Genomic DNA, 23,727 nt, shown 5'->3' on the forward strand with positions numbered 1-23,727 from the left:
TATCACCTCTGCGTTGCGTTTTTTTATACTTAATTTTGGTTTTGGTTTTTCACCTGACTGCACTGACTTGTCAGTAGAAATAAGTTTGAATTTCTTTGTACAACAACGCGTACACTTACCCGTAACTGCTGATTTGTTATTTTTTGTGGTAATAGTTGTTAGTGTATCCGTCGGGGTACGCGTCCTGCACTTCACACAATATAAATCCATAGATATTTTATACAGCATGGATATAATTGATTTCTCAGCGACAAGAAAACGAGAACCTGTCAAGCATCATCGTGCGTTACAGAATTCCATCAGAATGATAATAATAGGACCACCTGGAAGTGGAAAGACACAGTTGTTACTTAATCTTATAATGAGATGGTTAAAGTGGGATAAATTGTATTTGGTAGCCCCGTCAGCTGATGATCAATGATGTTATGACGTGCTCAAGGATTTTAATGAAAACGCGCGATTACTAGATGACGATGTTATCAAGTTTATAACTTATATTGATGAAGCACCATCAGTAGATTCCATAGATGGATTTATTATTAATTTGGTTGTGTACGACGATGTGATGCTGGATAAACAAACAAACCCAGCTAGAATATTTTCTAGAGGTAGACATAAAAACACAAATACCAAAAGTGATCAGAGATAACTGTAATATTTTAGTTGTGTTTAATGGAATTGATACACACACGATGAGAAATATTCATCAAACTTCGTGCAGCGGTGACATGGATATAATAAAATTTAAAAATTTCTTTTCACAAGCGCAAGCTACTCCGCATGCACAATACACTAGAAAAGATCACCAACGACAATGGAGTAATATTAATTAGAAAAATGCAGGAGAGATTTTCTCAGTAAAGTGTCGACGCTTTTTAAAAATCTGTCGACGCTTTTTATTTTTCGATCGTTCGTAGGAAGGCTTATTTATCAAGTAATAAATATAGATAGACCATGCACAATAAATGATAAAATTTGCATGTGGAGTAATAAATCTTAAATGCTTAGTAGACAACTATAAGTGATAAGCAATAGCTGATATAACTAATGAACACACATATACAATTATATATATATGCTATTGTGTATATTGTTTAATTATCAAGTTTATGATGATGCTATTCGAACTGAATATCAAGCAATACTGATTTTATATTGAGAGAATATGTTTTCATATGACTTGACAGGGCAGTAAAATTTAAAACAACATGACTTCATTAGTATTCATAACATAGTTTCTTTATGCTTGTAATTTAATGATCAAGTCTCCATATATTTTGAGGTACAGAAAAAAGAATTACAGCAGCATTGGTATTGTATTTAAGATGAATAAGCTCTAAGTATTTCTTATAATAATTATGGTCTTCCTTTTAGTCTCCATATTTTCAAACTAAATTGTGTTTTGTATCAATCAGGTGAAATTAGAAGAGCGCGATATTAGAATACATTTGTACAATTGCATTGAAAAGCGATCATACATTTCAAAATATTTCAATGCTCTGCTTTGATTGACTTTCATATTAAATATTTGCGTTCCGGTTGACACAGTAGAATATTGTCAACATAAGAGTTTTCCTTGTATAGTAAGAATACCATCTTCAACATAATACAATAAAATGAGGCTTACACACTTCCTATTCAGCACACAGCATGTACATTGTATTCTGCATTTGCAAATGACGCTTTGTTGTGTGAACTCCAAGATGTCAAAGTGCAGTGCAAACCCCACCTTTTAAAAATGTATATTTTTACAATTTGAAAACACATCGGCTAAATACAATTTTCATACTTATAAGTTGGATTCTACTTTACTCAATACATAATAGCTAGTTGGATTTCAGGATATAAGTGTGTGTTTCAGATGTGTGAATAAATGCAGAAGAATAGAGTAGAGTTCTCCGTATAACATGTTCACCCAGATCGACATCTTAATTATCATAACTGATGTGATTGTTCTAGGGTTTAACGCCATTATCAGCACAAGATAGGCTACACATGGCGGCCAGTATAAATGGTGGAGGAAGAACCCGGGAAAAGCCAGGAAAGAACCACCGACCCACGATGCGCTAATCGTAACCTTTCTCACATAACATTGGCCGAATCCGAGACTCGAACCCACGCAGACAAAGGTGAGATGGCAGTGATCAGTAACGGTGAGCGCTTTAGACCAACTGGCCACGCGGGCCCATATCATAAATGAATCTGATATTAAATGTTAACTATTTGTTCTATCTATTAGCTGCAATACGTTTCCAATCTATCTTTTTATTACAGTATCCTTTGACCGCTTCGGTGGCTTAAGTGGTTAGAGCGTCTCTGGTTCGAACCTCATCTGAGGCATACCAAAGACATATATATTATATTAACAGCTACCTCATTATGCGCGCAGCACTATGAGGCTAGTGTTGCAACTGTTCGACCTGCGTCAGGTTAATGTAGCTGGGTTGGACATGATGCTTTATATCTGCTGCATGATGCCCAAGTGCTAGACATCATCATAAACTGCTACACAACATACGGCTTAGAGATATGACTGAACAGTTTTTAAGGCTTTGTTAAAATCCAAATCACACACACACACACACACACACAGAGTGTATCCTCTTTGGGATAGTTTGGCAATGATCACGACCGTTTCGCTACAAAATGCCAATTAACATAGGTGCTTCCCATTCTCTCTTTTAAGTTCTGATTAAAGACACAATTCTGAAATGTATCAAGTGCATACAAACTCATTTTCACTTATACTCGAATATTCTTTCTTTGTAATTTCATTTTATTCTCAATATTTTGATCATTTTTTTCCTACTCGATACCAATACTTTTCTCAACCTTCTACATTGGTTTGCTTATACAAGGTAAATCCAGAGTTCCATCTATAGCAATGCGTAAGGGGTTAAAGTGGTGCCTATATATGTGAGTATTGAGAGAGATATTTGTGGATGTGGATCTCGAATAGACAATTATAAGTATTTGCAATTTGAAAGACTGTGATTAAACTAACCAAGATACTCACAACTGTCATACCCATCCCATATATCTTCCTTGACAAAACAGAATATTCAGATATGCTAAACAAATATGCAATTTAATATATGCTTATCCCACAGAGCTTGATCATATTTGCTTATATTGGGTGTGGAGAGACAGAAAATGACAAAGAACAAGGATGTTGTTTTTTTTACAACACTTTAGCTATGGACGGATTAACTTATATGCTGTGAAATCTAGAAATATCAAAACACTTAAAACGTTTAAGAATTTCGGCCCAGTCACCTATGTAATTGTTGAAGAAGCTGTTATGCGTGCAGATTATTACAAAGCTGCCGTTTATCCGGCACATTTGTTGATCACCTGAATAACTATCTCACTTAAATAATTACGAATATGCATTTGGCTGATAATGTAACAAACGACAACCAATGTGCCTTGAATACAGTTTAATACATCGAGTTGCGTAATGATATAAGTACTGGTTCATGTAGTTAGTAATGCATCCACCCATCGCTTTTACGTAGCATTCACCCTGACAAGAACACAGTATGACATTTATGTTAAGCATCAAGTAAATACAGCATGCATACGATACGTGTATTTTTCCAATTAAACATGATATCCATTGTAAGTATATATATATATATATATATATATATATATATATATATATATATATATATATATATATATATATATATATATATATATATATATATATATATATATATATATATATATAAACCTCTATTAATGTCATAGGATCCAATCATCACATTGTTTTCCTCAGAATATATGCTAAATATGAAACTTCATTGTCTTTTTTCCTGTGACTTAAGGTCATATTTCATCGAATTTTTGTAAGTGGATATGCACATGCACAATATATTTATTAAGCCTAGTTATGAGCAGAGACTTTGGCAACATAGTCATCTCCATGAATTTCACTCTTGATCATCAGGTGCATATCCTAATCTGCCAAAAGTTCTAATACATTGGATATCATTACATCACAATCACGAACCGGTAAAAATGTGCATTTTCTACTGATCCAGAAATAAAAAGACTGCAACAAAATGAATTTATTTTTCACCCTCATAACTGTATGACTGTCAATATGTGGTTTGAGACTAAGTATCATTCGTTTATATTGTTCAATTCGATGATTAGTACATTCATACTCCATAGTAAGCGTTCATTTATGACAATGCTAATTAAAGACGAAATCAACAATGAAGCAAGTCAGAAAAATTTGCTGGTATTGATTGTGGATTGCGTGAGCGTGAGTTAAAAGTCAAAGTACAATTGCCTTGACTCGGGAATTTATCATTTTGTTGGTGTAACAGGATTTGACCTGAATGCATGCTTGGATTAAATGAAAACACAACACAGTGTGATGAAAGATGGAAATGTATTAAATGAATTAATACAAATATGTATATCCTCTACAAATACAGTGTGATTCTTCTTTCAATCTCTAAACACTTGACTCATTCAATTGTTTTACAGAACCTTACACAAATGGGAAGAAAATGTGATTCATATATTTAGAATTGTGGAGACATGATACAGTAAACCCAAGATGTTATTCATGTAATCTGATGTAATGAAAGATTTATATAAACTCGTGTAATAAATGTAACTCGTTTGTACTCAGTTGAAGCACCCCATATAATAAATGTACTTGATTGAAACAACATAAACAGCTGAAACAAACATGATCAATTGCAATCAACATAAAAACTGTACCAAACGTATGACTCATGACTCACAGTCATTTGTACAATCCGTACGATTCATAATGTATAACTAAATTAAATACATGTAAACCTTGTATTTTGACCTGGTTCATATGTCCATTGTCAAATCCACACACAGTTCTCCTGAATTCATGTTATCCCACACTTATATTGGCCATGCCAACCCTTCATGGATCCACCATGCGCACAAATTTGCAAATCAGCACTTCCATCCTTGTATGGCCTTGATGGTCGCACCTACTTCCATCTCATACATGCATACAGACAACCAGACATACAGCCTGATACACCCGCACGCATATATGGATCCCCTATCCATCACACTAATATTATCACAAGGCCTGACCACAGGCTTATAGTTCCATATTTCTAATTATATCGGGTATTTTTAACTGCAGGCACGGGTGCCCAGAAGGAATATTGTGTGTGGTTTGTGGCCTTAGGGGCAACATCATCTGAAGATTTGGGTGAAGTTTCTTGTGATAGTTGTACCTTTAAGACCACTTTCTTGCACTCCTTAGCATCTGCGAGATGATTAAAGAACTCCATAAACTATCTATTAGCTTACCTGGCCATAAGTAAATACATCGTATTGAATGAAATGCTAGCATATCTTTGATACAGTCCGTTTGAAGAATAACTATAACTATATATATATATATATATATATATATATATATATATATATATATATATATATATATATATATATATATATATATATATATATCTTCTACAAATACAGTGTGATTCTTCTTTCAATCTCTAAACACTCGACTCATTCAATTGTTTTACAGAACCTTACGCAAATGGGACGAAAATGTGATTCATATATTTAGAATTGTGACGAATATTGCATGCTGTTAAATAGCATAAAAATGTTTTAATATGTTAATTTGCTACAATATCGTCTTGTAAAAGAACTATATGCCTTATTGTCCTTGCAGTGACTAGTTGACACCTTTTATTGTAGACATACATAGGAAGATAATACAAATCCACTGTTTGCAAAGTATATACAAACAATTAGCATCTTGCATACTGAACAAGTACTGTTCCTTCGTAACAAATATTTCCTTTTCTTGGTAATGGACTAGAGAACTTTCTATTGCTTTCTTCAAAACGTGTCACATTTCAACAGAAATTGACATGTAACTGTACACTCTTGATTTATTAAATAAATTCAATTTCAAGTATTACTAACTATCCTAAGGAATGTTGTATTGAAGTCAATGTATTATCTCCCTCTTACGACTCTATGATCTTAAAATCAGTGACAGAAAGAGCACAATCAATAACTGTAAGAAAATCAAATAATTTCATTGTCTTGGCTACAAAATAAACATTTAAAAGGAACTTCCACATCGTGTATTCGGTCTCAAATACACCTGAACATGCTCTCGCACCTCCAAAGTAGAGAATTTCAAATGAATTCCAGTGGTATTATCAATGCAGCATATTGCTAATTAGGGTAATTGTAAGATATTAAATCTGGTCCTTTCAGTAATGAAAATCGGTAGCTAAACCATAAGCACACAGGACTACGTTGTGTCCTTTGTGACGTTTAACAATAATTATTTCTGTATTATTTCAGGAAAGGTATTTATCTGGACAACAGTTTGAATCAAATCAAACTGATTACTGCAAGTAAGTACCTAAAAAGCAATATATTGTAAAGGGTATGAAGCTACATTCTTGAACTGTTGAGCGATACATTGGGACCACTCGACTACATATATCGATAATTATTTGAATGTGACACTCTAAATTTGTGTTACATATCAGTCATGAATTCACATTTTTCATTGTTATGACACGGCATGATAAGTAATCATCATGTTCCAAACTGATTCATACAGTAAAGAATGTCAAGTGCACATATCTGGCAGTGGTGTGAATATTCGAATATTTTGTCTAATTCTGCTACTTGAGAGTAGACCATTGTCCTACTGACTGAAAAGGAAATACAAATTATTTTGTCAAGACTATTGCTGAAATTGTTTCTCTGGTTCATGCTTTCTTTTGGAAGATTGGTTTCTATTAGTTTTGATCTCGCTTTTACACTTCGTTCGTGGTCATCCATAAATATTAGGAAGCAATTATCAGAATTGCAGCATACTGGTCTCGAGCTGTAATTACTTTACAGTGTGAGACAATATTTGCAATTAATTTTTGAAAACTTCGCCTTTGATAATTGAATTTAATTAATTAATTTCATGAGCAACTGTATTCTTTTTACAGCATGTTGTGGATATCTTTACTCTGGGAAAGTAAAGCTTTGTAATTCTTGCCGGGCTCAGCAGGTGTTTTTCTTTTTTCTTTCGACAATTGTGTTGAGTTACAAACATTAGAGAATTATTAGCATTTGTACGGGATTTGTGCATACAAATTACAAATGTGCGGTTTTCTCTGATAGTTTCATGTCTGCGTAGTTGTGGGACTCTAAAGATTTTAAACCTTAAACTCCGATATGGAACAGTTATTACAGTGAAAACAATACAATATGCTGCACTTCAGAAGTTGAGTCATATATGACCTGGTTTTTAGCATTTATTTTCTTTAAACCAGATACAATTATAGGAATAAAATAATTCAACCAACTGCTCAAGAGTTTTGTTTCCTATACGTTTTCAAGGTGAACTAAATGTTTACAAAGAGTATTCTAAGGGAAAGTTATAATTCTCCCATTTTGAATTGCTAACACATCGCATTCGTAATTGGCTTAGATGTTTTCAAATGTGATTAGCAAGAAATCATCTGTGTAGTAACTAAAAGATAATGTGTGACATGATTCACCTTATTCTTCTAATTTTACTTTATTTTATTTAATATCAATAAAATGTGACAGATATTTTACTTGCATTGTGAAACCGCATTGAAAAACACGGTTGCAAATCTTTCGGAATTTAATAAATTAGACAAAATACTCAAATAATAATAGTTTTTGTTCATTGTTGCATATTTTGAACCAAAAATGGGAGAGTGAACACTTCCTCTACAAATTTTCTTTCTGACAATATGTGTTAGACATTCAAGTTCCCTTGAAATATCCTTCAAACAAATCTTTCTATTAGTGCATCATGAAGAGAAGAATATCAGTAACAAGTGTTATCTTGAGAAGCAATAAACTGTATGCTGCTTTTGAAGTACTGTACCAAAATTAATAATGAGCAATCAATAGCAAACGACATTTTTTCCAGTTCTTATAATTGTTAGTAAGATTAAAATACCTATCAAGTATATGTTTTCTATTACATTTTGGAATGCTATATGTAGTCTTGAGTACTAGAGTATGACACAGTTGTCATGGAAATTAAATCATAAGAGAAGCTCGGAACACAAAATGCGATACAATTAGCTTTCGCATAAGAGCTTGTGTCACACGTGATCACGTTTTGCAAAATATTAATGTTTTAGCCGGATGAATTTACATGTATTAAAAGCAACTAGACTGTATTACTGTACAGCAGGAAATCGTAATAGGGGTTAAATTAAGGTGATATAGCAATCTGTTAGTTAATACACACACATCTATATATATATATATATATATATATATATATATATATATATATATATATATATATATATATATATATATATATATATATATATATATATATATATATATAATATATATATATATATATATATATATATATATATATATATATATATATATATATATATATATATATATATATATATATATATATATATATATATATATATATATATATATATATATATATGCAGTGAGGTGACACAGACATGTGTTTTCAGCATACTTAAATTTGCATTCTAAATTAATTAAAGTCATAGCAAACAGCGACAGGTACAGCCTGACACTTTTTTCAAGTCTTTCTTGTGAAACGTTGCAAAGATGAATTGAATAGATACATTTTATTCCAATGTGTTGCGTATTATAAACAACTGGTATTATTGACATAACATTTTAAATCCCATGGTCTTTATTTCATTAAATTCTGTATCACAATGTGATTTTATTTCATAAACGTCCACTTGAAACTTGATGTTGGAGATAGTAAAATAATTTGAATTTTATAAACAGCAACTAATACAGACTTCTCTATTCAAATTTATAACATGAATCATTCTGTTTAAGTACTGTTTTATGTGAACATCATGTACATTGAACCATCACAAATTTATGAATATTTCATTATATTTCAGGTCACTTGCTCACAACGATTGTGGAAAGAAAAATGTGTTTTTGTCGGTAAGACCAGTTATCAAAAACATTTTAGCCTGTTACTAATGTCCTGCAACACAGACACACACAATACACACAAACACATATGCATTTCTTTCTGAGTGGCAGAGATTGTTTCGACTCTGAAAATTGAATGTTTACGTTGATTTTGATTCAATTTGGAAGACAATTTATTCTTACTGATTAGATTGTACTCTTGGTAAAAAAAACCCACAAAAAAACATTGTCACTTGTATTGATTCTAGGCTTTAACGGCCAAAACGTGTTGTTTATGGTTAATATAAAAACATGTGCTGGTGTTTGCGTTCAGGAAGTTTAGTTCATGATCTTCAAAATATTTCCATGGAGATCATTTAATCAATATTTCTCAAAGTCTACAAGGTCCTGCATGCACACAGAGGTTTGGTGCAAAATCAATCATGTGTGGTATTCTTGTTTTGCAATGACGTTTTGATGTTAATTAGCATGTGATATGTCGTTTTTGTCTGGAATATTCTGCCGCATAATTCGTATTACCACTTTAGAGATCATTTTAGCTCTGCAAAAATACAATTTATGCTGTCTGAATTTATTATTGAATGAAATTCATAATGCACGATACCTGAAAACATCAATGCATTGGTTTTTGATCTGAATTAATCAGCTTCATTACCTTTGTGAAAAAGTGTTTCGTACCCAAACTTAATCAAACTTAAAATAAATAATTTAATGAAGCCTAGAGTGATGATTCTTATAATGAGTGAGACCGATGAATATTAATGAGGTGATCTTGCATCTGATTGGCTTGGTAGTTGATCACTTTTTAGACTGAACATATTTGGAAAATTATAAGATTATGTGTGAAGTACATCGATATAAATTATATTATCTTGCATATATTTCTCTGAGCTTGTTCCTACTTTAGATCTAGAAATTATGTTTAACATAAAATGCCGATCAACATGATGAACAGCTAATGTCATCAAGATCATTGATAACTTTAGATATCACCAAGAATATGTGCATATTAATTATATTAATTACAAAATTTCTGATTGATTTTCAGCATACTGTTTATAGAAGAATCATTATATGTATTGTGATAAAAATGGCATACTGTTAAATAGTATTAAAATGTTGTAATACATTGTAAGTCAATTGCTTTACTACTTTATCATCTTTTAGAAGAATTACTTGCATTATTTTCTTTGCAGTGACTAGTTGACAACTTTTATTGAATGTATAAGTAGGAACCTTAAAAAAGTCTACTGTTTATAAAGTATACATAAACAATTAGACTCTTGTATATTGAAATAGTTTCGTTTCCTCAGCAACATATATTTCTCTTTCTTGGTAATGATCTGGAGAACTTCCTAGTGCTTTGTTCATTTTTTTAACAAACATTGACATGTAACTGTACACTGTTGGTATAAGAATTGAACTTATGCTCAAGTAAACTTTGCCCTTTGTGACAATTATGAATAATGCTTCATGTATGTTCCTTTCAGGAATGGTATTTAAATGGACCACAACATGTATCAAATCAAACTGATTACTGCAGGTAAGTACCACAAAAAGCAATATCTTTTAAAGGTTACGAAGCTTCGTTGTTCTTATGAACTGTTGATCGAAACATTGGGACCACTCGTCTACATATATTGATCATTATTTAAATGTGAACCTCAAATTTTGTGTTATATAGCAGTCATGAATTCACATAATTCATTGATATGACACTGCGTGATAATTAATCATCATGTTATTGGTTTCAAATTGATTGATACAGCGAAAAATGGCAAGTAAACATCTCCGGCAGTGGAGGGAATATTTTGTCTAGTTCTAACTGAGATAAGACTTGTGCCCGATTGACTGAAAATGAAAAGCAAATTATTTAGTAAAAACTATTGCTGAACTTGTTTCTCTTAAGTTCATAGTTTCTTTTGGACGTTTGTTTTCTATTAGTTTTGATCGCGCTTTTACACGTTGTTCGTGGTCATTCTTTAATATTAGGAAGCAATTATCAGAGCTCCAGCATACTGGGCTCGACAAGATATTACTTTACACACAGTATGCGAAGACATATGTAACTAATTCTAGAAAACATCCACTTTCATGGTTGAATTTAGGTAAATAATATTATGAGCTACTGTATTTCTATTACAGCTAGTTTTGGAAAACTTCATTCTGGGAAAGTAAACATTTGTAATTCGTGCCTGACCGAGCAGGTGTTTTTCTTTTTTTCTTTTAACGATTGTGTTCAATTAATAACATAAGAGGATTATTAGAATTTTTACGGGATTTGTGTGTGTGACTGTTTCATATAGCATCATTGTTGGAGTGGGAAGATTTTCAAATTTAAACCCATATATGGAACTGTTATTACAATAAATACAAGTAAAATGCGCTGTACTTCAGAAGTTGGCTTGTATATGTTTTGGATTTATTTTTTACTTTCGTTACTCCAGATACAATTCTGGGAATAATGATTCAACCAACTGCTCAAGAGTTTTGTTTCTTATACCTTATTAGGGCGATCTAAAGGTTTTCAAAATGTATTCGTAAAGGAAAGTGTATCATGCTCCCATTTTGAATAGCTTACACACCTTTTCATAACTGAATAAGATTTGTTAACGCAAATCACCATTTACAACTGTGATTAGCATGTTACTATTGGAAGAGGAGACTACTCTGTTGTAAAAAACAGGGAGGTGTGACATGGTCCACTTTATCTTCTGATTTTACTTTATTTTATTCATTATTATTAAAATTTGGCATATTTTTCCCTTTTTTGTAAATCCGCGCTGACAAACACGCTTGTAATTGTTATAGACTTAAGTGAACTCGTCAAAATGTCCAAATAAAGTTAGTTATAATTCATAATTTCATATTTTGATCCAAAATGGGACAGTGAACCAATTCCTTTAGGAAAGCTCTTTCTCAAAACATTTGCTAGCCCTTCAAATTTCCTTCAAATATCCTTCAAAACAAATCTCTCCAACAAGACATAATGAAGTGAAGAATATAAGTAACAAGTGTTAGGCTGAGAAAGAAGCGATAAACTATATGCTGATTTTAAAGTACTGTACCACAAGTATTAACAAGGAATAGACTATGACATTTTATTCCACTTCTTATAATTCAAAGTAAAATATAAAACGCGTACACAACTGTATGTCTTATATAACACTTGGGATTGTTATCTGCAGTCTTGCGTACTCGTTTATGACAAAGTTGTCAGGGAAATTACATCATAAGAGAAGCTTGAAACAAAAAAGGGGAAACAATTTGCATTCACATAGCTTGTGTCATGCCTGATGAATGGACTTTATTAAACCAGACTAGACTTTATTACTGTATAGCAGGAAACATTAGTAGTGGATAAATATTAGGTGATATACCAGTTAAGTTAAATATATATATATATATATATATATATATATATATATATATATATATATATATATATATATATATATATATATATATATATATATATATATATATATATATATATATATATATATATATATATATATATATATATATATATATATATATATATATATATATATATATATAATGCATTCTGAATTAATTAAAGTCATTTCACATTCTCTTCTTGACACTATTTGTCAAGTCTTTGTTGTTAAGCTTAGTAATGATCATTGAAATATATACAATTTATTCGAAAGTGCTGGGTATTATAACCCACTGGTATTATTTAAAAACTGTCCCAAATCACATGGTCCTGATGACTTTTAAATCTAAATCACAAGTTGTCTATGACATAAAATTCCATTTGATACTGTGTGTTGGAGATGGTAAAAGAATTTGCATCGTATAATTAGCAACTGATAACAGACTTTTCTACTCAAATTTATAACACAAATCATGTACTGTTTTATCTGAAAATCATTTAGATTGTACCAGCACAAATTTATGTACTTTTGATTATATTTTCAGGATTGTTGTTGAGAATGTTGAGAACTCTTCTGGAAAAAGAACTGTGTTAGCGCTGGTAACACCAGTTATCATAAATATTTTAGCCTGTCCGTAATGTCCTGCAACACACACACCACACACACAAATATATATATATATATATATATATATATATATATATATATATATATATATATATATATATATATATATATATATATATATATATATATATATATATATATATATATATATATATATATAAGTATGAATATGTGCATGCATTTGCGAGGTAGTTTACATAGTAGAGTTCCACTACACCCTATAACCAGTTTAGTAAAATTTCTGTTAGATTTTTGGGCTAAATATCCTTTACAAGGTTTACCTGTATATTAACTCACCTGTCCATAAGTAAATACATCACATGAAATTCATTGATATCATCTCTTTCATGCCGTTTGCTTGAAGAATAAATAAATATATATATATTTATATATATATATTTATATATATATATATATATATATATATATATATATATATATATATATATATATATATATATATATATATATATATATATATATATATATATATATATATATATATATATATATATATATATATATATATATATAGTGTGTGTGTGTGTGTGAAAACAATTCCATGCTGTGAAATAGAATACAATTGTTGTAATACATAGTAAGTCAATTGTTTTACTACTTAATTGTTTTCTAAAAGATTTATGTGCCTTTTTTCCTTGCAGTGACTAGTTGACACCTTTTATTGTGTGTATACATAGGAAAATATTGAAAACCCACTGTTTTCAGAGTATGCATAAACGATTAGCATCTTGAATAATGAAAAAATGCTTCCTTTTATTGGTAACGGACTAGATCAGTTTCTTTTCATTTCTTCAAAGCATGTAACAATTTAAGAAAAATTGACATGTAACTGCACTGTTCATATAAGAACTGAAATTATGTTCAAGTATTACTAGTTATCTTTCAGAGGAGTTATTTTCTGCAATTGATCAACTGGCGTCCATATCATAACTTTCCTATGGAATGTTGTATTCAATTCAATTTAGACTGAACCTCTTACCATTATATGGTCCTAAACTAAGTGACGCAAAGACCACCATTTTTTAAGATAGTAAAATGAAATAGTTTAATTATATTGGCTACATAAATGAACATTTAAAAGGAACAACCAAATTATTTATTCAGTCTAAAATAGTCCTGAACTGGCTCACACAACTTCTAACAATTGTTTTCCAAATGAATTCGAGTGGTCCTAGAACATGAACATCCTCATGTAACAAAGGTTCAGAATATGCTGATGTGATAAAAATCATGATTTATCACAACAATATTATCAAGATTGCTGTGGAATGATTCTACAGCCATCATAAATTAATATTTAATCAATTGTCAGCAGTCACTTTGAAATGCTAACATTTTGGAGTAAATTGTCGATTTGGAGGAATAATAATGTAGCACTGTGCACTGCATACTCCTTATATACATCAACACAACTGTACGTCACAATAGACACCCATCTCCTCTTAGGTCATAACCAAGGCAGGATATAGATGTCCAACCTAAACAGCCTATTTATAGTTCTCTTCTTTAAAATATAATTTACAATCACCGACAAATATTAGCAATGAAATATGTTTATAAACGATAATTACCATATACATCATTTGCAAAATTAAGACAAATGACATAACACCTTTATAATGATGAAATATTTAATGAGTCTGGACTTCCAACAGATTCATATCATCAGTTATAGGAGATATTGCCATTGACTCTTCATTCTACAAACTTTGCCTCGCAGACACACATTATTCTGCTTAATGATATGTAGAGACAATTCGAGTGAGTGGGGCTCTTTGTAATGCAGCATCTTGCTAATTAGGGTAATTATAAATCTGCTCTTTTCGATAATGAAATTCGGTACATAAAAAAATAAGCAGACAGGAATAACCTGCTCCGTTTGTGTGGGGCAACAGTAACGCTTTCTGTATGCTCCTTTCAGGAAAGGTATTTATGTGGACCACAGTTTGCAGCATCAAATCAAACTGATTTCTGCAGGTGAGTACCAAAAGACAATATCTTCTAAAAGGTATAAAAATATGTTGTTCTTATGAACTGTTGATCGCGACGTTCGGTCCACTCGCCTACGTATATCGATATTAATTTCAATGTGATCTAAATTTGTGTTTTATAGCAAACATAAGTTCATAGTATTCATTGATATGACACCGTATGATAATTAATCACCATGTTATGGATTCATAATTGATTCATACAGTTAAAGAATGCCAAGTGAACATCTTTCTCAGTGGAATGAATTTTCCAATCTTTTGCATGATTATGCTATTCGAGAGTTAGTATCATTTTGACTGAAAATAAAAAATAAATTATTTTGTCAAGATTATTGCTGAATTCATACGTTCTGTTTGAAGTTTTTTTCTATTAGTTTTGATCTCGGTTTTACATGTTCATGGACCTCCTTTATTGGTATGGACCTAGTTGTGGATATTTTTACTTAGGGATAGAAAATATTTGCAATTCTTGCCTGACTGAACAAGTGTTTTCTTTTATTCTGTTGACAATTTTGTTCAGTTAAAAGCATAAGAGGATTAATAGCATTTTTACGGGTTTTGTGTGTTTGAATGTGAGGTCTTTCGCGGATTGCTTCAGGTGTGCATGGTTGTGGGACTAAGCAATTTTTCAACGTTAACTCAGATATGGAAAAGTTATTACAAAAAAAAATACAAGTACAATATGGTGCACTTCAGAAGTTGGAATACATATGCCCTGGTTTTTATTATTTACTTTCTTTAATCCAGATAAAATTCCGGGAATACAAATTCAAGCAACTGCTGATGAATTTCGTTTTTTTATATCCTATAGGTTTTCAAGGGTATTCTTAAGGAAAAGTTTATCATGCTCCCTTTTTGAGGTGCTGAAACAGCTGGTTCATAACTGGGTCAAATTTGGTACCAAAAATCCCCATTATTTTCAAACGTGATTAATATGTTACTATTGGAAGAGGAGACTACTCTGTTTAATAATTAACATAGAGGTGTGACATTGTTCACCTTGTTCTTCTAATTGTTCTTTATTTTATTCATTATTGATAAAATGTGGCAGATATTCTTACTTCCTTTCCGAAACCACATTGTAAAATTCGTTTACAATTATGCTAGAGTTAAATAAACTAGACAAAATATTCAGATAAAATTAGTTTTCATTATTGCATACTTTGATCTAAAATGGGACAGGAACCACTTATTTTAGAAACGTTCTTTCTGAAAGCATTTGTTAGGCCTTCAATTTTCCTTGAAATATCCTTCAAACAAATCTCTCCATGAGTACATACTGAAGAGAAAAATATCAGCAACAGGTATTACCTTGAGAAGCAATGAACTATATGCTGCTTTTGAAGTACTGTACCAAAATTATTAATAAGCAATAGCAAATGACATTTTATTCCAGTTCTTATAATTCACAGTAAGATTAAAACACATATACAAGTATATGCTTTATATAAAAAAATTTATCGTTAGCTGCAGTCTTGAGCACTAGAGTATAACACATTTGTCATGGAAATTAAATCGTAAGAGAAATTCGAAACATACAATGGGAAACAATTAGCATTCGCATACGATCTTTCTTCACACGTGATCACATTTTGCAAATGTTAATGTTTGAGACAGATGAATGGACATGTATTGAATGAGACTAGCCTGTATGAATGTATAGAGGAAATCGTAACAGAGAATCCGTTAGGGTGATACAGGAGTCTCTAAGTGTATATATATATATATATATATATATATATATATATATATATATATATATATATATATATATATATATATATATATATATATATATATATATATATATATATATATATATATATATATATATATATATATATATATATATATATATATATATATATATATATATATATGTGTGTGTGTGTGTGTGTGTAACGCAATGAGATGACATGGCTTTGTGTTTTGAACATACCTAAACCTGCATTATATATTAATTAAGGTCATGGGAACTTCTGTTCCTGACACTATTATTCAAGTCTTTCTTGTGAGGCTTAGTAAAGATGATTAGAATAGATACAACATTTTCAAGGTCCTGGGAATTATAATCCACTGGTATTATTCATATAACATTCCAAATCCAATGGTTTTATGACATTAAAATCTATATCGGACGTTTTTTATGACATAAAATTCCATTTCAGACTTTGTTTTGGAGATGGCAAAATAATTTGAATTGTTTAAATAGCAACTAATACAGACTTCTTTACTCAAATCTATAACAAGAAGCATGCAGTACTGTACTGTACTGTAGTATTTGAACATCATTTAGATTGTACCATCACAAATTTATGAATATCGGATTCTATTTCAGGTTACTTACTCAGAACTATTCTGCAGTGAAGAATGTGTCGGTGTTGGTAAGACCAGTTATCTAAAATAGTTTAACCTGCTCTTAATGTCCTGCTGTGCACACACTTACACACACACACATACGTGTATTTTGGTTTCTGAGGGCAGATATCAATACTACGCTGAAGATTGACTCTTAAGCTGGATATTGCTTTAGTTGTGATAGATAATGTATTCATACTGATTAGATTGTACTCGTGGTATAAAAAAACATATGCTTTAATTGTTATTGATTCTAGGCTCTAAGAGCGAAAACTTGTAGGTTATGGTAACTGAAATAATAAAATGTTAGTTTTTGCATTCAGGAAGTTTAGATCGTTGTCTTCAGTGATCACCTTGGAGATCCATTGATCAAGATTTCTTAAAATCTACGAGGTCGTGGATACACCTATATAGTGGATTACACAGATAATGAGTGCATAAGAAACCATGTATGGTATTTTTGATTTGATGTGACGTTTTGATGTTAATTAGCATGTGCTCTATCCTTTTACTTGAAAAATCTACCGCTTTATTCATATTACCACTTTAGAGATCTAATTAGCTCTGCTTTAGTACACTTTACGCAGTCCGATTTTGTTATCCAATGCAATTTATAATGTACGATACCGCAAAGATGTATGCGTTGATCTTTTATATGAATTACTCAGCTTCATTACGATTGAGAAACGGTTTCCTACCCAATGTTAATCAAACTTAACATAAAAAATGTAATCAAGCTTAGAGAGTGAAGATTATTATAATGAGTGAGGACAATGCATATTTATGATGAGATCTTATATCTGATTGGCTTGTCAGTTTGGTCATTTTGTAGACTGAAAATGTTTGTAAAATTATATGATTATGAGTGAAGTATAACCAATTTAGTGAAATTGTTAACTATTAGATTGTGTAATTCACCTATAAAAGGCTTACTTGTAAATTAGCTCATCTGGCCATGAGTAAGCACATCGTATTAAATGCAATGCTTGCATCTCCTTGATCAAGTTTGCTTGAAAAATAACTATAAATGTTGCAATAAAACTTGCATACTATTAAATTTAAAGTATGGATAATTATCTTTTAGAGGAGTCATTTCGTTTATTTGCTTATCTGTCGTTTACATCATAACTTTTCTAAAGAATCTAGTGTTCAAATCCATTTATCATCTACCTCTTACGACTCTATGCTCTTAAACTAAGTGACAGAAAGAGCGAAATCAATAAATGTAGTAAAATCAAATAGTTTAATTATCTTTGCCACAAAATGAGCATTTAAAACGAACTCCCAGATTGTGCATTCAGTCTCAAATATTTCTGAACTTGCTCTCGCAACTCCAAAGTATAGAGTTTCAAAAGAATTCCAGCGGAAGTTCGAATGAATTATAGGTCTTGAATATGCTTAGAAAACACAGGTTCAGAATACGATGATGTGTTAACACTCATGGTCTATCACGATGATGTGATCCAGACTGTTGTGGAATGATTTTACAGTCATCATACATTAATATTTTAATCCAAGGTTAGCAATATCTTTGAAAATCCAACAAACATTTTAAGTAAATGAACCCTATGGACGAATAAGAATGAAGATCTGTGCATTGCTTCCCCCTTAAATACATCACCACGATTGTACGTCACAAGACATCCCCAGCCAATAGCTTCTAATGTCTTAACCAAGGCAGGCTATAGATCTCCAAGCCATTTAAACAACATATATATAGTTCACTTCTTTAAAATAGAATCTCCGACAAATATTAGCAATGGAATAATTTGTTTATAAGCATTGATTACAATCTACATCATTTGCAAAATTACGACAAAAGACATAAAACCTTTATAGTGATGAGATCTTTGATGAGTTTGGACTTCCAACAGATCGATATCATCATGAAAAGGAGCTATCGCCATTGACTCCCCATTCTACAAACTTTGATTTGCAGACATATATTGTTCTGCTTAATGACAATTCGAGTGGGTGTGGCTCTTTGTGTTGCAGCATCTTGCTAAATAGGGTAATTATAAGACATTAAGTCTGGTCTTTACAGTAATGAAACTCAATAGCTAAATGATAAGCAGACAGGAGAAATCTGCGAGCTTTGTGATGTGTAACAATAATTCGGTTTGTATGTTCCTTTCAGGAAAGGTATTTATATGGACCACAGTTTCCATCAAATTCAAAAGAATGCTACCAGTAAGTACCAATCAAGGATATCTTGTAAAAGGTGTGAAAATACATTGTTCTTATGAACAGGTGATCGAAACATTGGTTCCATTCGTCTAAATATATCCATCATTATCTGAACGTGACCCTCAAACATGTTATATAGCAGGAATCAGTTCTTTGTTTCACTGATATGACACTGCATGCCAATTAATCATCATGTTATAGGTTCCAAATTGATTGATTCAGCAAAGTTTGGCAAGTGAACATCTCTGGCAGTGGAGTGAATATTCCCATCTTTTGTGTGATGCTGCTTTTTAAGAATTGACTAGTGTTCTTTTGACTGAAAATGAATTGGTTTTACTGGAGGTCATACTTTCTGTTGGAAGTTTGTTTTCTATTAGTTTTGGTCTCGGTTTTACATGTTCGTGGTCATCCTATGGTATTGTGAAGCAATTATCAGATCTGGAACATATTGGTCTGGACTTGTAATTACTTTACATACAGTGTGAGAACTAATGTGTGTAACTAATTCCAGAAAACGGCCCCTTTGATGGTTGAATTTAGGTAATTAATATCATAAGCTACTGAATTTCTATTGGAGCTAGTTATGAAAAACTTTACTCTGGGAAAGTAAACATTTGTAAGTCTTGCCTGACTGGGCAGATGTTTTTTCTTTTCTTCTTTTGACAATTTTGTTCAGTTAAACGCATAAGAGGATTGTTAGCATTTTTACGGGAATTTGTGTGTGAATATGCGGTCTTTGTCTCATTGTTTCATGTATGCATGGCTGTCAGACTCGGAATATTTTCAACCTTATACTCAGATGTGGAAGGGTTAGTGTAATAAATGCAAGTAGATTCTGCGCTTCAGGAGTTGGGTTAAAATATGTCCTGGATTGTATTATTTACTTGTTAATTCAGATCTAAATATGTTCAAAACGTATTCTTAACGCAAAGTGTATCATGATCCCATTTTAAATTGCTAACACAGCTCGTTCATAATTGAGTTAGATTTAATATCACAATTCTCCATTTCCATCGTGATTAGCATGTTAGTAATGGAAGAGGAGACTACTCTGTTTAGTAAGTAACAAGTAACAAGGATGTTTGACATGCTCTACCTTGTTTTTCTAATGTTACTTTATTCATTATTAATACAATTTGGCAGATATTTTACTTCCTTTATAAACCGAGTTGTGAAAGACGCTTGACATTCTGCTGGTTGTAAATAAACATGACAAAGAGAAATAACGTTTGTTTTCATTCATTATTGCACGTTTTGATCCCAAATGGGACAGTAAGCCACTTCTTTACAAAAGTTCCTTCCGTAAACTTTTTTAGCCCTTCAAATTCCTTTGAAATATCCTTAAAACAAATCAATCCAATAGTACATTAATATAAAATTAGCAACAAGTGTTACCTTGAGAAGCAATGCTGCTTTTGAAATACTGTACCAGAATTATTAATGAGCAATAGCAAATTACATTTTTTCTAGTTTCTTTAATTTATAGCAAGATTAAAACACGTACACAAGTATGTTTTATATTACATTTCGCATCACTATCTGTAGTCTTGAGCACTAGAGTACGACACAGTTGTTAGGGATATTAAATCATAAGAGAAGCTGGAAATATAAAATGCAAACATTATTTGAATTCGCATATGTGCTTGCCACATACCTGATCACGTTTTGCTAAATATTAATGTTTTAGTCAGAGGAATGTAATTGTAATAAACGAGAATAGATAATATCACTACATAGCAGGAAATATATTAGTTGGGGGATATATTTAGGTGATATAGCAATCTCTAACTTCGGGGCATTATAATCCTCTGGTATTATTTATATAATATTCCAACTCCCATGGTCGTAATGTTTTTAAATCTATATCACAATTTGTTAATCACATAAATTTCCACTTCAGACATTATGGAGATGGTAAAATAATTTCAGTTATATTATTAGCAACTAATACAGAATTCTCTACTCAAATATATAACACGAAGCATGCTGTTTAAGTACTGTTTTGTATTGAACATCATTTAGATTGTGCTATCACAAATTATGAATATTTGATTATATTTCCAGGCATTTTGTTGACAACTTTTGTGCAAAGGTGAATGTCCCGGTGTTGGTAAGAACAGTTATCAAAAACATTTTAGTCTGTCCTTAATGTCCTGTAGCACACACACACACACACACACACACACACATACACACACACATGCATTTTGTTTTCTGATCACAGAGGATGTTATTTCTCTGAAGATTGAATTTTGCTTCAGTTTGTAAGATTATTATTAGATTGTACTCGTGCTAAAAATAATTAGAAATATATAAAACTGCAATCATATTTATTGATTACTGCTCTTTTGGCCAAAACGTGTAGGTTATGGTAACTGCAATAAAGAATTGTTGGTTGCTGCATTCAGGAAATTTAGTTCGTGAAGTTTAGTGATCGCCTTGGAGATTCATTGATCAATATTTCTTAAAGTCTACTTGATCCTGCAGGCACCTACATAGAGGATTACACAGATGTTGGGTGCATAAGCAACCATATATGGTACTCTTGTTTTGAAAATAAGTTTTTATGTTAATTACTTTGTGCTCTATCCGTTTTTCTTTACTATTCTGCCGCATTGTTCTTGTTACCACTTTACAGACCTAATTAGCTCTGCTTAAGTACACTATAGACAGTCCGATATTGTTATCTAAATATATTTATGATGAACGAAACCTGCAAACATGAATACGTTGACCATTGATCTAAATAACTTAGCTTCATTACTTTTGAGAAACAGTGTTTCTTACCCAATTGTAATCAAACTTAACATAAATACTTTAATGAAGCCTAGAGAGTGAAGAGTCTTATAATTAATGAGGCCGATGCATATTTGCCGGGTGATCTTACATCTGATTGGCTTGGTAGTGTCATCACTTTGTAGACTGAACATGTTTGTAAAATTATAAGATTATGAGTACAGTACATTGATATTAATTATACTATCTTGCATATATTTCTCTGAGTTTGTTCCTACTTTAGATCTAGACATTCAGGTTAATATAAAATGCTGATGAACAGCTAATATCATTAAGATAGTCGATGACTTCAGATATCAGAAAACGAATATGCATATTAATTACAAAGCTGCTGAATAATTATTAGCATATTATAGTTATATATAGATATATCTGTATGTTTGTCTGTGCATGTGTATGTGTATGCATTTGTGAGGTAGTTTTAATAATTATGTCACACTATACCCTATAACGAGGTTAGCGAAATGTATAACTGTTAGATTATGTGAGCAAAATAATCTATACAATGATTACTTATATATTAGCTCACCTGGCCATAAGTAAATACATCACATTAAATGCACTACTAGTATCTCCTACATACAGTCTGTTTCAAGAATAACTATATATGTTGTGATAAAAATTGCATGCTGTTAAATAGGATACAAATGTTTAATACATTGTGAGTCAATTGTTTTACGTCTTTATTATCACATAAAATAATTATATGACTTATTTTACTTGCAATGACTAGTTGAAAAAATGTTATTGTATGTAAAAATAAGAACATATTGAAAATACACTGTTTGCAAAGTATACATAAACGTTTAGCATCTTGAATACTGAACAAATGATTCCTTTTCTTTATAATGGACCAGAGAACTTTCTATTGCTTCTTCAAAGTGTGTCACATCTCATCCAGAATTGACATGTAACTGTACACTGTTGATATATTAAATGAATTTTATTTCAAGTATTAATAATTATCTTTTAAAGGAGTGATTTCCTGCATTTGCTTATATGACGTTCAGAATCATAACGTTCCTAAGAAATCTTGTATTCAATTAAATTCATCATATATTGCCTAGACTGTACGTCACATACATATATACTTGATATCTTCTAAGGTCATAAACAAGGAAGGCTATAGATCTCCAACCCAAGTATATTTTTAGTTCACTTCTTTAAAATAGAATTTACAATCTCCGACAAATAATAGCAATGGAATATGTTGTTTATTAACAATGATTTCAGTATACATCATTTGCAAAATTACTACAAAAGACACAAAACCTTTATAGTGATGAGATCTTTAATGAGTTTGGACTTCCAACATATCAATATGATCATTTATAGGAGCAATTGCCATTGACTCTCCATTC

At 31.2% G+C, this 23,727-nt stretch overlaps 1 protein-coding gene across 1 annotated transcript in view; it reads left to right on the forward strand.

Annotated features, from left to right (window-relative positions):
• Positions 1 to 23,727, forward strand: part of LOC149782086 (uncharacterized) — a 164,338-nt gene that overhangs the window by 102,941 nt on the left and 37,670 nt on the right. Inside the window, exons 10-17 of the mRNA XM_089933519.1 lie at positions 6,349 to 6,401; positions 8,949 to 8,994; positions 10,476 to 10,528; positions 12,931 to 12,985; positions 14,956 to 15,011; positions 17,364 to 17,409; positions 19,521 to 19,573; positions 21,635 to 21,680. Coding sequence (XP_089789645.1) covers positions 6,349 to 6,401; positions 8,949 to 8,994; positions 10,476 to 10,528; positions 12,931 to 12,985; positions 14,956 to 15,011; positions 17,364 to 17,409; positions 19,521 to 19,573; positions 21,635 to 21,680 — 408 coding nt within the window. The remainder of the gene's footprint in view (positions 1 to 6,348; positions 6,402 to 8,948; positions 8,995 to 10,475; positions 10,529 to 12,930; positions 12,986 to 14,955; positions 15,012 to 17,363; positions 17,410 to 19,520; positions 19,574 to 21,634; positions 21,681 to 23,727) is intronic.

This window comes from Sinohyriopsis cumingii, chromosome 15, assembly GCF_028554795.1.
Source record: "Sinohyriopsis cumingii isolate HCF-2022 chromosome 15, ASM2855479v2, whole genome shotgun sequence".
In the NCBI taxonomy this organism is placed as follows: domain Eukaryota; kingdom Metazoa; phylum Mollusca; class Bivalvia; order Unionida; family Unionidae; genus Sinohyriopsis; species Sinohyriopsis cumingii.